Below are 17,500 nucleotides of genomic sequence, written 5' to 3' on the forward strand. Positions count from 1 at the left end.
CAACTTCACGTCGTGGCAATGCGACGAGATCTGGCCTCAGAAGCAGGAGAGAGACCCTGTAACGGGGTACTGCATGCTCGTCTACAACAGTAAGCACTACTTCTACACTGCCCTCACCATCGCCCTCTACTTCTTACCTGTTGGAATCATGTTCATCAACTACAGGTGAGTCTGCAAAGTCTGTGTGTGTGTGTGTGTTTCATGTTGAACTTCATCTAAAATTAGAACGATTAAGAGACGAGAAAATATTCAAGGGTATAGAGGTAGCTCAACAATGGCTGGAGGACATATATTAGTAATCAATATCACTGTTGTGTATACATTGATATTTAAGAAGTCACAAAGCTAGTATCTTGCTAACAGATGACTGATATGAAAAGTCAAACGTTTATATATATATATATATATATATATATATATATATATATATAGTATATATATATATATGTATACATTTATGCGCATTTATATATATGCATATATATCTATATCTATATATATATATATATATATATATATATATATATACATAAATTACATAAAAATATATAGACATAGAATGACAGATAAAACGTACTTCATTCACACCTGCATGCTTGAAATGATGATTTAGTTACAAAATAGTATCAAAATAGAAATAGAACAAATCACATTACACAGAAGCTTTCATCAAATTTTCCATCAACTGTGCTGCCTAAAGTCACGATGAAACAACCTTCACCTCCCATAACCCCATCTGCTTTTCAGTTCCAATTTTTGTTCATAAAATACACCACACGTCAAAAACACGATGCGATGCGGGAAATGTATACAATTCTGTATCAAAACGTATCAGCAGATTGGAGTCTTTTAAAAGGGGATGGAAGCTGAATTAGTTTGATCTGAGCCTCGAATGTCGATGCAATGCAAGGCGGAAAGCGACTGGAACTCCTCTGTCAACATTCCATGCAAGTATGAATGTACATTTAATACCCAAAGCAGTGAAGCTACGCCAAGAATTTCTAAACCTCATGAAGGGATCACTTACAGTTCAGGGGGACCGTTAGATTAACTCCGTGAGTCTTTAGTTCAATTCTCGCTCAATCCGTGACAGATTTTAATGGCACCTCGACCTTCCTGTTCCAGTGACTTATAGTTGTGTGTGTGTGATGCTGGGGGAGGGGGATGACTGGTTGTGTTCAACTTATCATAAACACACGTGAAGCTTACCGCGCACGTCATAAAATGTTGACCACAATTCAACGACTTATTGGTACTGAAAACAAGTGATTCATTCGATTATCCAGCTTTTTGACACGGTTCGTTCTCCACTTACAGCCACTGACTTATTTACACACTATTTGTGATATGAATACAGTGCCGACGAGTGTTAATGGCATGTTTTACCGTCGTAGAGTGGACATTTCCGAGAGTCTACCTGCAGAGAAAACAAAAACCAGGTAAGTAACTCACTGTACAGGAGCGGAACCCTTGACTGCTACTTGAGATTCACAGCGGTGTCCCGGTGTTTTTCCGAAATAAAATTTTATCAACGTACCTGACAAAGATGACTCTTTATCACAGGGTATCTTACATCCCTACCTAATTTTTTACTGTATTCTGTATTACGAAAGTTCCATAATTCTGGTAATTATATGAGTAACACCGTCTTCTTGTAGACATCTCCAGCAAACTCAGAGGAATGTATTTCGAAAGTATAATAACGTAACTTATGACGTCATTAACTTGCCGCCTCCTCGATGGATAATTGGTTATTCGTGAAAGTCTCAACCTCTGGCAACAATGAAATACAACCAATGCTCCTTGTTTACACTTTATAGTAGTAGTGGTAGTAGCAGTATATAGGATTTATGCCATGAGGTCAAGTGCTAGAATCCTTGAAGAAAAGGGTTTCCAAAAGTAATCCGAGAAATTACTTTCTATCACTATTTCTCTATTAGAAAATTATATAATTTAAAATTAATTTACAAAGTGAAGAAAACTTTGGCATTCGTCGTAACTAGTTTGATATTTTTGCTAATATGACAGTGACGATCATTGTAATAAATAGACAATTGCATAGGATTAGATTGGATTGTAAAATTTAGACTTCAAGCCAAGCACTGGGACCTATAGAGGTCATTCAGTGATGTATTATATCCCATAATTTTTTTTTTTTTTTGGCAAAGCAAGTTTTATTGTTGTTCTGCAAATTATATTTTACTAAGAAATCAACAACTAATGCTTTATAGAGCATATATAATTATCTTTCTGCACCTTATGGAAGTCCACAAATGACGAAAATTTGGTAGCCTTGAATGTCCGGGAGTACTCCTTACCCAAAAAAGGGCCCTATTATTCATTTACCTGTTCAAGCTTACGTAGGGTTTGCCACGGGCCTCCTCACTTCTAAACAATTGTGCAAGTCGGATCACAAAAGCTGTCCTGCAACCACGGGGACAATGACCTATCATAGCCGATATTCTCGAAGCCTTGACAAGGTACGACTATTCATTCAGAATTTCAGAGACAGCTGTTTGTCGTCATCACCTTGTGGGAGGAGTCGGGACGTCATATGTTTACGTCACGTATAACTTTGAAACCATACATTAGTGTGTTCCGCCACTGGATTCGGTTGCTTTATTTTACTCTTATGAACATACTTTTTTCTAACATAAGTAATAAAGAATGCTGCCGAAAATTAGGTAGGGCTGTAAACTATACTATGGCTAAGTAATATCTTTTGCCAAATGCACAGAAAATGAGTTATTCCGGAAAAACACCGAGACAAAGGCTCTGAATCTCATAGTAATTGTTTGGTATTGCTGGAAATCGTTAGCGACTTTTAAGCTGAACAGTCAGGTATTCAATTTGTCCGCTGTTTTTGTTGAGAACTATCCGTGTTTGAACCAACAACCTGCTGCTATTATAACATACAAGACGCCGCATCGCTTTGGTTACCAAACGTTCACTCTTTCGGCTGTGATATATTTATTTTTCCTCTCTCTCTCTCTCTCTCTCTCTCTCTTTCAATGAGGGTCTGCCACAACCTCCTTTTCGCTTACTTGGGGAGTAAGCCTACAAATTACTTGTTATTATTGTTGTTTTTCTATGGAAGGAGGTTAGGGGAATAAGGGTCCGACCACGATACACACCATTTCAAAAACTTCTTTACAGTCAATTTTCCTTGCAGCTGAATGGCCTCGCAGGTCCCAGCGCTTAGTCTCTGGCTTCACTCTTATATTCCTGTTCATGTAAGTCAAGGCTATTCTTATTAACTATCCATAGTTATACTTGAACGAGTCGGTTACGTGCTCGACTACCGGTCTCAGGGTCCGGGTTCGATTCCCCGCTCTGCCAACGCAGAATTAGAAGAATTTATTTCTGGTGATAGAAATTCATTTCTCGATATAGTGTGGTTCGGATCCCACAATAAGCTGTAGGTCCCGTTGCTAAGTAACCAATTGACTCCTAGTCACGTAAAAATATCTAATCCTTCTGGCCAGCCCTAGGAGAGCTGATCATCAGCTCAGTGGTCTGGTAAAGCTAAGATATACTTTTTACTTATTCATGGTTCAGCAGTAACCCGGCGAAGACGACACTCGTTCAGGCAGCTCTTGGAAATAAGATCATTCATGAGTTCCTTGTAGCAGAAGGTACTACTATTGTCGTTCGTCAAGGAATGAGGTTGCTTACTACATATCCTTGCAACCACAAAGATGACCACAGGATGTTATACTGCATATTGGCGCCTGACATTCCAAATTCCCTGTGAAGCAGTTACCTAAGCTCCTTATTTTAACTTGTAACAAAATTTTTATTGGTTTGTGTTTATCAATGATCTTTCTTACTAAATTCCTATAAAATTGATCCCTAATTTGAGGAGCTTTGTAGTAAATAAACCTAATTAATATACAATATCAACATAACATACGTTCCTATCTATGAGATTCAGGCCTCTGTAACACGGTTTTTTCGCAATAAACTTTTTATCTATGCATTTCATAAATATACTCTTATTCAGAATACATATTATATCTACACATAAATTTTGACTGTATTCTGCATTACGTAGGTTGAATAAATTTGGTACTTATAATGTAAAACGTGACTTTTTTTGAAAACGGGCCAACTTACTCAGAGAAAAGGTTTCGAACGCACTCGTTACGTAACTTATGACAGCATTTCTTCCCTCTTTCTCGATGGATGATTGGCTATACGTAACGAAGGCTAAACCTCTGGCAACAATGACATACAAATTTAAATATAACAAGCAATGCAGTACACCTTTATGAACTCGAATCCTCTCCACTGATATTGTCATAATGAACAAACCAACAAAATATGTTAATAAATACAAAAAACCACTCGATTATTAGTCTAACTCCCAAAATAGGTTTCCTAATAAATTACAGTCTACTTTATAGGTCACAATCAGATTGACAAGATGTAGGGAATAGTTGGTAATTTTCAAAAACATAGTAGACAAGCTTGATTTGATAACTGCTATATCCAATGTCAAGCAATTTTTATTTATTAGCTATCTACCTATTTACTGAAAAAAAATAGCCGTACCGTATATTGGCTTTAAACCTTCACCAATAATTATCGTCTGAATGATGACTTCATGAGGCTCCACCCACTTTCGCCTCGTTATAATTCAGGATAACACTGAAGGTTACCATGGGCATTTTTGGATTAGAAAATTTAACTTCTGGCCATAAAAACTAATTTCTCGAGTAGTTGTAAGAAGTGCTAAATGATCCTCGAGGATCCCAGCAATTGGCCTAAACTTTAATTCATGTATATTACTGCTATACTGTATCGGCACTAGTAACTGCTACAGTAGTATTACTACGCTAGTACTGATACCCCGCCCACATCATAAAGTCTTTGGGTTTCAGAGCCGATGGAATTTCTGTCTGGTGGATGGGCGGGGCAACATTTCGTCAAAGGTGTTTACCTTGCTTACGTAATGAATGTTTTTCGACTCTTGGCTCGTAATCATTGGCCATGGCGTCGGCTATATCATTTTTACTCTGTAAAAATTAAAACCATCGGGTTTAGGTTATTGATAATGCTGACAAAATTTGTGTGTGATTGTAAAATATACATATGTCAACTTTCAACTACATCCGATGCTTTGATAAGGAGCAAAGTCCAAAAAACCGTGTTACAGAGACCCTGAATCTCATAGTAGTTTGGAGGAAAAGAATCCTTTCAAACAAGACCAATTCTACAGATAAACAAGTGCGTCAATAAACTCCACCGGTGAACCTTTTTAATCATGGCCAAGTTCACTAATATATATATATATATATATATATATATATATATATATATTATATATATATATATAGATAGATAGATAGATAGAGATAGATAGATAGATAGATAGATAGATAGATAGATAGATATAGATAATTTTGTATTACTCTTTAATTTTATTTCAAATAGTCTTCCATCAAAAAACTGCTAATAATATGACAAACGATACAATACGAAATTATTCTTTATAAAGGAGGTGAAAAGACAGTTTACCTAAGCCTAGTATTCGAGGAAACTCGAATTTGGTGATGAAATAATAAATTTTGAGAAACTTACAATGCAATAATTAAAACATTTAAATGTGAATGTGATATTTTAAAAATAAATCTTGTATGGGATGAAATTTAAAGACGCAAGGTTTTATCTGTCGGAAGAATTTTTCTTGTATCTTCAATACTATGGGAGATATTAGCCTTTGAATAGCGTTAGGGCTGGTTTGGGTAGGCCCGGTTTGGCCGCCAGAAACGCGTCCGTCTCCAGTAACGACTTCGCTTCGTTCGTAATGGTTATATAAACCCACAAGGTTCACTAACACTTTAAATGAAGATCATTCTCGTTACCGTGATACCGCAAATACGAATTTTCGTGAAGAAGACTGCCACACAAACGAAACCAATTCACCATCACGACTGACCAGGATAATAAAACGTCTAAAAATGTTAGATATGAATTGAAAAAAAAAAGGCTGAAAGAAAAAACGAAAAAAAGTGATATTCAAAGGAACTGTCAAACAGGTGGAATTAATTGTGTGAAATCTACGAAATAGGTTTCACTAAAATCAAAAGCACCGATTACAATAACAGCCACAAAAAAATGCAAAATGACCAATACATCAAAAGTAACAACCACAAGATCAACAACTACAATAATAATAGCGAAAAAAAAACAACAATACTACTTGCAATAACAGTAATAAAAGAATACTGAAAGTTTTTCAACAATCCTTGACCCCTCTCCTATGACAAAGAAAATGGAGGAAAGTGTTTGTCTGTTTGTATGGTGGTTTTTAGGTTGCATGGAACCAGTGGTTATTCAGCAACGGAACCAACGGCTTTACGTGACTTCCGAACCACGTCGAGAGTGAACTGGTGGAAAGTGCGGGGAGGGTGGAGAGCGGGTCGGGGGGGATAATCTTCAAGAAAATTCCCTTTCCGTCGCCATCCGTACAAAACAAACACCTAATCAAACCATCGCAATCTTTTAACTTCATGGTATCATTGCGAGTGGCATCCGGGTTCCTTCACTTCGAATCCCGTAAAGTTACGTCTGTATGCTTCAACTCCATTCAAGTCGACCTCTTTTCCCGCGTGCTTCTCCTCATCTCTCTCTTCTCTCATTTTCTCCTCTCTCAATCTCTCCTACTTTTTTTTTTAAGCCACTCGTTTTACGGGGGGGCGACAACCCCGGCTGCGGCGTCTCGAGAAGCACACAGTCTTGACTAAGGCGGCTTCTTGGAAGCCTCGGCGCTTTCAAGCAAATGTTCTGCTTAATTATCCAGCCTAACCGATTTTTGCCCAATGGCCCCGTGCGGTATTTGCTGCTCTGAAGAAGTCGCGCTTTTGCCTTTCATGTTGCACATCTAACCCAAGACGGGCTGTTTGCACCTGCACATACGGCGACGCTGTTGCTAATTGTCCTGGATCTTCTTCTTCTTTTTTTTTTTGACTCATGGGTCATTGGCATTCAGGGTAAGGCTGAGAAATGTTGGTTGCAAAACGTCATATCTAGTAAAGTTCTTTCTTAAGCGCCAGGAGAAGCTATCTCGACTTGTAAACAAGTCGAGTTATTATCCGCAGAATTCCGTAAGATAGAATAACACGTGACATAAAACCTTAAAATTTTACATCGTCGAGTTTACTCATCTTGCAACAGGGGACAAAATACCAAAAACATTTCTCTTAATTTCCAAAATGCCAAATAATAATAATAATAATAATAATAATAATAATAATAATAATAATAATAATAATAATAATGATGCATGATTCAGTGGCAAAAGCCCTCCACTGGATCCTGTGCAAGAAACATCAGCTACCTTGCAGTAATAAGTGGTACGAACACCAACCTGAAGGAGTGATTGAAAACGATCAGGCAAAGATCCTCTGGGACTATGGTATCAGAACAGATAGGGTGATACGTGCAAACAGACCAGACGTGACGTTGATTGACAAAATCAAGATGAAAGTATCACTCATTGATGTCGCAATACCATGGGACACCAGAGTTAAAGAGAAAGAAAGGGAAAAAATGGATAAGTGTCAAGACCTGAAAATAGAAATAAGGATATGGGATATGCCAGTGGAAATCGTACCCATAATCATATGAACACTAGGCACGATCTCAAGATCCCTGAAAAGGAATCTGGAAGAACTAGAGGCTGAAGTAGCTCCAGGGCTCATGCAGAAGAGTGTGATCCCTAGAAACGGCACACATATAAGTAAGAAAATGATGGACTCCTAAGGAGGCAGGATGCAACCCGGAACCCCACACTATAAATACTACCTAGTCGAATTGGAGGATTGTGATAGAGAAATAATAATAATAATAATAATAATAATAATAATAATAATAATAATAATAATGGAGCACAGTGCGATTCCTCCATTAATATTTTCAAAATTTCAACCAAGGAATAGAAATTCGATAAATAAAAGGGAATGGCTGCCAGAATGCCCATCCCCACACTAAAATCGGCTGAAGAAAAATTAAGAAATGGGATGGGGGTTTGGGTTTAAGGAAGTGGGCCTAATCTGAAAGATTATTAGTGTTAAATATAATTCCAATAATTACACCCTTTTGAAAATATGAAATTACAGATACTGACGAACCAAAGAGCGAGCCAAACCACTAGCCATTCCTAAGATCCGCGAAACCTGGTCTCTTTCAAGCTGTTCAAAGGAGTTACACTTTCAATCGACAGCAAATCAGAGATTGACTGACTGATTTGTGGTTATTAAAACTGGCGTCACAACCTCTAGGCTATTGACGCCGATATATAGAGAGAGAGAGAGAGAGAGAGAGAGAGAGTGTGTGTGTGTGTTTGTTTGATGCCGGCTCATCCGTTATCAGTTTAAAAGGATGTATACATGTTTCTCGTGTGTCTGTCTGTTTGCACACGATTGCAGCTGATCAGGATATCATTGCGTCAAACGTCTGAACTCAGCGATGACGCCAACTTGCATTACTCCCAAATGGATGTTTCCGGGAATCTCTCTCTCTCTCTCTCTCCTCTCTCTCTCTCTCTCTCTCCTCTCTCTCAAAATTCATGAACAAATTTTGAACCAAATATCACATCTCAGTAATTTACATTATTCATTTAATGCTTATACGATATTTTTTCGCTGCGACGAAACTGTCCATTTCACTTTCACATTTAGGAGGCCATCAATCACACTTCCACCAGAGGTCCTTGCTCTCTCTCTCTCTCTCTCTCTCTCTCTCTCTCTCTCTCTCTCTCTCTCTCTCTCTCTTGCAAAATTTATTAGAAATGTATCTCAAATGTTCCATCTTAGTAAACTGCTTATTACAATGAATGATTTAAAGACATTTTTCCGCAGCACCTAATGTGACCGTTTCATATTTAGAAGATTGTCGGAGTTACATCAGCCTCTCTCTCTCTCTCTCTCTCTCTCTCTCTCTCTCTCTCTCTCTCTCTCTCTCTCTCAATAAAGAACTTATTGCAATTATTGTTTTTACGATATTTGATCGCAGCAGCTAAGTATCTGTCCGTTTCATAGTTAAGAGATCACGCCAACTTATCTCTCTCAGTCTCTTATCTCTCTCTGTCTCTGTCTCTCTTTCGACAGCCTGGTCGTGTGGCGCCTGTGGGTGACCCAGATCCCAGGGGAGCACTTCCTGCCCGCCCGCAACACCGCTGCGAGAGCCAAGATGAAGGTGGTCAAGATGGTGTCCGTCGTCCTGGTGGTGTTTGTCCTCTGCTGGACTCCTCTTCAGTCGATCATCCTCTACAGCAACTTCATTCACACCCAGCATAATTCCGTGAGTTACTTTAACTTCATTCACACCCAGCATAACTCTGCGAGTTACTTTAACTTCATTCACACCCAGCATAACTCTGTGAGTTACTTTAACTTCATTCACACCCAGCATAACTCTGCTAGTTACTTTAACTTTAATTCATTCACCCACCCAGCTACTCTTGCTAAGTTACTTTAATTAACTCCATTCAACCCAGCATTAACTCTGCTAGTTATTTAACTCTTAACTTCATTCAACGAACCCAAGCAATTAAAAACTCCTGCGAAATTTAACTGTTAAAACTTCATTCACACCCAGCATAACTCTGCTAGTTACTTTAAATTAACTTCATTTGCACACCCAAGCAATAAACTCTGGCTAGTTACTTTTAACTTCAATTCACACCCACAGCAAATTAACTTTCTTGCTAAGTTACTTTAACTTCATTCGCACCGTCAAGCATAATACTTTGCTAGGTTACTTTTTAACTTCATTCACACCCGAGGTCCCAAGCCATAACTCTGCGAATTACTTTAAACTTCATTATCCCAGCAATTAATTCTCTGCTAGTTACTTTAACTTCATTCACAAAAGCCCAGGAAATTAAAACTTTCTTGCCCTAAGTTAACCTTTTAAGCTTCCATTCCAAACCCAGCATAACTCTGCTAAGTTTAACTTTAACAATTTCATTCACACCCAGCAATTAACTTTCTTGCTAAGTTACTTAACTTCATTCACAACCCCAGGGCATAACTACTTTGCTAGTTAACTTTAAACTTCCAATTCACAAGCCCAAGCATTAAAAACTTTCTTGCTAAGTTTTACTTTAACTTCAAAATTCAGCAACCCAAGCATTAACTCTGCGAATTACTTTTCCCCAACAGTGCCAGTTTTGTTGATAGCAGCAGTATGGATAGTTTCATTTACTGATAACTGTAGTTCAGAATAGTTTCAGTTTTGTTGATAGCAGCAGTATGGATAGTTTCAGTTACTGCTAACTGAAGTTCACAATAGTTTCAGTGTTATTATTAGCAGTAGTTTATAATAGTTTGTGTAATTGAAAACTGTAGTTTAAACAGTTTGTGTTATTGATGCCAGCAGTTTGTTAATAGTTTCAGTTACTGAAAACTAAAGTTCATAATAGTTTCAATGTTATTGATAACAGTAGTTTATAATAGTTTGTGTAATTGAAAACTGTAGTTTATAACAGTTTGTGTTATTGATAACAGCAGTTTATAATAGTTTGTTACTGATAACTGTAGTTCTGAATAGTTTCAGTGTTATTGATAACAGTAGTTTATAATAGTTTCAGTGAAAACTGTAATTTATAACAATTTATGTGTTATTGATAACAGCATTTTATAATAGTTTCAGTTATTGATAACTGTAGTTCAGAATAGTTTCAGTGTTATTGATAACAGTATTTTATAAAAGTTTGTGTAATAGAAAACTGTAGTTTATAACAGTTTCAGTGTTATTCATAAAAGCAGTGTTATTGATAACAGCAGTTTATAATAGTTTGTGTAACTAAGAACTGTAGTTTATAATAGTTTCAGTATAACTGAAACTATTATAAACTACAGTTTGTGTTATTTATAACAGCAGTTTGTAATAGTTTGTGTAACTAAGAACTGTAGTTTATAATAGTTTGTGTTATTGATAACAGTAGTTCATAAGTTTGTTATTGAAAACAGCCGTTTATAAAGTTTAAGCGTTATTGATAACGGCAGTTTATAATGTTTGTTTTGTTTATGATAGTTTGTGTTATTGACAACCTCAGTTTATAATAGTTTCAGCGTAACTGATAACAATATTAAAACTTGTTGTAGGACAAACACTCATTTTTCGAATAGTAAAAATAGTGGCAGTAGCAATAGTAGTATTAGAAGTAGTTGTTTGTTTGTTTGTGTGGTGTTTTACGTTGCTTGGAACCAGTGGTTATTCAGCAACGGGACCAACGGCTTTACGTGACTTCCAAATCACGTCAAGAACTCGCGGCCACCGAGGTGGCAGGCCAAGACAATGCCGACGACGCCACTGAGGCGCTAGAATTAGTTGTTGTAGCAGTCATAGAGTAGAAACATGCTAAAAAGAAAAAAAAATCAATTTACATTTCGACTCAGCAATGAAGAGAAAATGGGTTGCGCTTCCTCTAGTAATAATATTTTTCTAAGGACAAACGAAACTTAAAAAAACTCTACAGACGCTTCATATCCTGTCATGACTCATGTTTTGCAGACGATCATAAACAAATTAAGGATCCGTTGACTCACAGGAACGTTCAGGAAACAACTAAAAGAGCAATTGTGGCGTCCATTCTCTACTTCCTTAGGGTCCCTCCACCCTACAATAAAACATGCCAACACCACACGTCTGGTAACTTATTGCACAGGCTGAATAGACCCTAATGACTTATTGGCAGTTCTAACCAGTGCTTCATACAAATGTCCAGTATCGGTCATAAATTCGTTACTCACAGTTGTCGACTGCTTTTCAACCTTTTTGAGGTATTTTTGAGAAAGGTTGCCACTGTGTCGTTATGAGGGTTTTGCTGTGATGTGGATGCACGCCCAAAATACCACTATTTCTCTCTCTCTCTCTCTCTCTCTCTCTCTCTCTCTCTCTCTCTCTCTCGTCCCTTCTTTTTAAAAAATAACCACACATTTATAACATCATTGATGGGAGACGAATCCTACTCCAATACTTGAAAATATTATCACAGACTCAAACACAGACGTTACTTCTGTCGCAAAGAACAGCCTCAACTGGTCATAGTGTAATATAAATATGGGTGTTCCATTACTTTTTCCTCATTTTTCTCCACTTCCCAAACGTCTTGGCAACTGTCCTCTTTGCGAGCAATATTCATAATGCAAGTGAAGTGTCATGACAAAAGCGAAAAGATTCGTGAAATAACATTGGGAGCCTCTTCGGAATTCAATGCCAGTAAATGAAGAGAGGAAAGAACTTAGGAAAGAAAATTAAACGGTATATATGCATCTACATTTATATTATTATAATTATTTCGGTAGATGAACCCTATTCACGGAACAAGCACACAGGGGCCATTGACTTGAGATTCTAGTTTCCAAAGAATTAATGGTTTCAAACGCCCACAGCAGATCCCACGCTGCATCAGTAACTGATCATGATACTGAGCCAGTGACTTTTTCATCAGCTTGGGGGAGGCGCGAACCTGCGACATCTGAGCGGCATGTCACGACACTAGCCACCATACTAAGCAAAAAAGGTTAGATAATAGAAGAATAAATAAAATAGCAATATGAAAACCAAGTCCCTCAAGTACTACTAAAACCAACCCTAGAGTATGACTACGGAGGCTATGACACCGCCATGGTTTGAGAACATTGGATACATGGGTCCCCATACTGACCACACAGAGTAATTAAACTCTATGCAGCACTTGAGAAAGTCGCGTTGCCACAAATTGTGCCGCGGATACTCCTGTCAATCATGCAGTTCTAAAAACGAAAAAAATAATAATAAAAAAGAGGGTGTCTGGGCTCTTTCGATACACGAGTGACTTACTGATGTGTCTGACATTTTGTTCTGTGAACAAATATAAATATGAATTAAATTACCTAAGGCAGTAAAAGAATTCAGTGTATCGTTCACATTTCATAGTGCACGTTTAGTAACACAAAAGTAAGGCTTTTAAAATGAATGAAATCTGTGAAAAAAAAAAACCTGATTTTTGCGGGAATGTGGACAGATACGTGTTTACTATCACCAAACAAAAGTAAGAGTGTCTCAGGGATGGGCAACATATTTTTCCGACCTCCTTTATCACCGCACATTAATGGCCAAAATCGAAGCATTTTTTTTACGATAAAAATGGTTAAAAGAAAATAACTTGTAAACCGCTAATCATATGAAAGTGAGGCATAAAAGAACAAAGGTTGCAATCATAAGAACTCGTTCAATGCTTCATTCCCTGTCTCAAAATATCTAATACTTCGGCTGCTATGGCTGTTCAAAATTTGAATTGATGTCATAGTTAAATTGATGTCAGAGTTAATAAACAATATTTCTTTCTCTCTGTATCTAGAAAACGGTCAATCATAGGAAAGAAGTTCATAGCGGGAAAAAAATGCAGAATATCAAAATATATCATGTGATGTCATTTTAAACTTCAAATCTCAAATCATATCGGAGATATTGCAATTAAACTTGTTGTATTCATCATTGATCATTGCTGCTTCTCCATTTGAAGCAATGGCCACCACAGACAGACACCCCAGAAGCTGTAACGCAAAAGAGCCCCTAATCTCTTCTACAGCTGCATCTCATTGTTTGGAACTGGTTCCCACATTCCCTGCAACTGGAACTGGAACTGTAACATGTCGATATTAGCAGTTCATCATGGGCTATATCACCAATAAAGCATCTTAGGTCTAAACTTATGACTTCGATCAAGTTCCCATCATATTCCAATTTTGCTTAAAGCTTCGGTATCCAGTTCTTCCCAGATTATTAATTGGATTTGCACTATCAGAGCAATGTGCTCCTTTGTGTTATAGCTTGTAAGGTCTGCGGTGGCAATTATTCAAATGGAGAAGCAAGCAGCAATGATAAATAATGACTTATCAGATGAAGAGGATGATGAAGATCTCTCATTTAGTTTTGATAATATCAGTTGTAGCTTTTAGTATCTATATCAGTATCTTTGTTCTTTCATAAACTGCCCCTTGTGCCGTAAAGCAGGTGTTGAAATTGTTTAAAAAACAATTTGGAAAATAATCGCTATAGTCAGAGATATTAAGATAAAACTTTATTTATTTAGTATATATTAATTTTTCTAATGCTTTTCCTTGGATATTTTGTTTTCAAATAAATTATTTTTTTAGATAAAGAATGAATTGCATATGTTTAGATATTTCATGATGAAATTCACATACTCGAAAAATTAATTGCAGTATCTCCAATACTATTAGTTTTATGAAGTTGATAATTACCTCATATGATGTATTTTGATAGTCTGAAACTTTATAATTCCATGTACTTTTATTAATAAATGACCAATTGTGATTTAAATGAAAAGTCTTTATTTTTAATATTTTAGATGAAATTGAGATTCTAAAAATTTAAATTGCAATATCTCCAAATTAATTTGAGCTATGAAGTTAAAAGTCACATCATAGGATGCATTTTGATATTCTGCATCTTTTTTATGTTAAAGAACGCTACATTTCCCTTGTTTTTTTTGCGATGAATACAATAAGTTTAATTGCAATATCTTCGTTACAATTTGAGATTTGAAGTTTAAAATCACATCACATGATGTATTTTGATATTCTGCATCTTTTTTTTATGAACTTCTTTCCTATTATTGACCGTTTTCCAGATACGGAGAGAAAGAAATATTAACAAATCTGACATCATTCAAATTAGATATTTTGAGACGGGGACTGAAACATTGGATGTGTGTTTATATTCCAACTTTTGTTCTTCTATGCTTCACTTTCATATGATAAGCAGTTTTCAAGTTATTTTCGTTTAATCATTTTTTATGGTAAAAAATGCTTCTATTATGGCGATGAATGTGTGGTGATAATGGAGGCCGGAAAAATATGTTGCCCACTCCAGAGACACTAATTTTTTTTTTCTTCTTCTTCTTTTTTTGGAGGGCGTGATACTAGACACATATCCCTCAACATTCCCGCAAAAAAAAATCAGATTCTTTGGAATTTTTGCACAGATAAAACCGAATTTCACGTTACTAGTTATAAATGTGTGGGGGGTATACGGATATTCTTACGTGTGTGTGAGAGCAAAATACACATACGTAAGCATATATGATTTCGGAGCATCATCTTGCCAAAGGACGTGTTTTAGTACTGAAAATTTAAACCTGCCAGCGTTAAATAACGTATGGTCTTTTCCTATTTTTTTCTTGTGGTATTTTCCTTCCTATTTTCTTCTGTAACAGTTCCTTCTACCGTCATTTTCCTTATTTCGTCAATTAACATAAACGGGGGAATCTAGAACTCCAGCAATGAGGGTGAATCAGCTAAATTATTTAGGACACAACCGTTCTGCCTCACTCTTTCTAATCTCTAGACTTCGTCAGTCAGTAAAGAGATCAACGTTTTAGTTTTCTTTAAATGAAAACAATTGCGATGGCTATTTGTCTATCCGTCCGCACTTCTTCTCTTCTGTCCGCCCACAGATCTTAGAAACTACTGAGACGGGTGAGCTACAAATTGCTATGTTGATCATCCACACTCTAATGATCAAACATAACAAATTGCAACCTTCTACCCTCAATAGTTTTGATTTTAAAGTTAAAATCAGCCATGATCGTGCGCTGAACTTTCTCTCGATTGCGCCGGAGAGACTTCGGTTCATCTTTTTACGTATTTTGCTCTAGATTCAGTTAGCCTTGTACCAGCACAGGCTCTTCCTCCTAGAGCATCCCCTATGAGGAAGCGACATTTTGTTACTGCGTTACTCGAGATTAATTCGGCCTTATGCCAGCACGAGCGCTTATTATTAGGAGTCATCCATAGAAACACGTTTCAAGTAGGGTGGTTGTTAATTCAATCTGAGACATATGTGGATTTTTTTATTTTTTTTTTATTTCAATCTCGCTACTTATTGAATGGAAACCCGGGTCGATGAACTTTGCTTTTCAAATCTCTCTCTCTCTCTCTCTCTCTCTCTCTCTCTCTCTCTCTCTTTTATCCATTACGTCTTTGATTAGAGAGTTTATCCAATATTATAATTTACCCCTTCACTGAAGTTGACATTTTATCGCTTTATCGTGCCTCTTCGGAGAGAGAGAGAGAGAGAGAGAGAGAGAGAGAGAGAGAGAGAGAGAGAGAGGAGAGAGAGATAAGGAATCTAAGAAAACAGAAGGAAGCCCCATCTTTTGTAGGGTCGGCGTTGTCATTAAGAGGAGACGTCGCCCTCCTCTCCTCCGAGGGTGGAAGGTGAATGGAGAAAGAGAAAGCGAGAGAAAGCGATGCCTCTGAAGATTCTCCCTAGAAAAAGGAAAGTCGTTCCACGCACGAGGGTCGGCCCTTAATTGTTTGTTAGCAATGATTGGACGATACAGAATGAGGCGGTCCGGGACGCTGGGAGGCCAGTGGGGAGCGCGAGAATGGTCAACCGAACCCCTACAAGTACAAAGGAAATAAATTGCAAGATATGAGATACAGCGACAAAGGAGGTTTGCGCTTCATATATAGTATATCTGTATATATATACTATATACATATATATATGATATATATATTATATATACGATACATATATATATAATAGTATATATATATAATATATATATATACTAATCATCATATACATAATACATACATACATACACATACATTTTATATATATATATATTAATAAATAAATATGATATATTAAATAAATATATATATACTATGATTTATACGTATGTATATATATATACTATAGTATATATATATCATATATATATATATATATATATATATACAGAGAGAGAGAGAGAGAGAGAGAGAGAGAGAGTTTATTAGGCAACGTTACTGGACTCATCCCATATTCAAAATAAAATGCACTTAAAAAATGTAAAAAAAAAAAAAAAAAAAAACTTGTTGAAAAATTGGTAAAGAAAATAAACTGATCAAAAACATATACCCCCTTCCAGACGAAATAAAAAAACACAAAACTAATAACATAAAGGGGGGGACATACAAATTCTTTCAAATAAAATCCTGATAAAAGCTCTCACGAATGGGATTAGCCCGAAACTTGGAAATAAAATAAAAAATGTTCTTTGCTCTCTCTCTCTCTCTCTCTCTCTCTCTCTCTCTCTCATCCTATATATATATATATATATATATATATATATATATATATATATATATATATATAAAAAAAAAAAAAAAGAAAGAGAGAGAGAGGAGAGAGAGAGGAGAGAGAGAGAGAGAGAGAGAGGACAAAAAATCAAAGAACATTTTTTTTATATTTCCAAGTTTCGGCTAATCCCATTCGTGAGAGTTTATCAGAATTTTATTTAAGAGAATTTGTATTTCACCCCCCCCCCCCACCCCCCCCCCATATGTTATTTGTTTTGTGTGTTTTATTACGTCTTTAAGGGGGTATATATTTTTTTATTAGTTTTTTTTTTTTTACCCAACTTTTCAACAGTTTTTTATTTACATATTTTAAGTGCATTTTTTTTTTTTTAATTATGGGATGAGTC

General features: G+C 36.4%; 1 protein-coding gene across 1 annotated transcript in view; it reads left to right on the forward strand.

Annotated features, from left to right (window-relative positions):
- The window catches only part of LOC135202577 (cholecystokinin receptor type A-like), a 534,495-nt gene that overhangs the window by 474,737 nt on the left and 42,258 nt on the right, over nt 1–17,500 (forward strand). The window contains 2 exon segments of the mRNA XM_064232080.1: nt 1–165; nt 9,114–9,306. The exon segment at nt 1–165 is cut by the window's left edge and continues 5 nt beyond it. Coding sequence (XP_064088150.1) covers nt 1–165; nt 9,114–9,306 — 358 coding nt within the window.

This window comes from Macrobrachium nipponense, chromosome 30 (genome assembly GCF_015104395.2).
Source record: "Macrobrachium nipponense isolate FS-2020 chromosome 30, ASM1510439v2, whole genome shotgun sequence".
NCBI classification, from domain to species: domain Eukaryota; kingdom Metazoa; phylum Arthropoda; class Malacostraca; order Decapoda; family Palaemonidae; genus Macrobrachium; species Macrobrachium nipponense.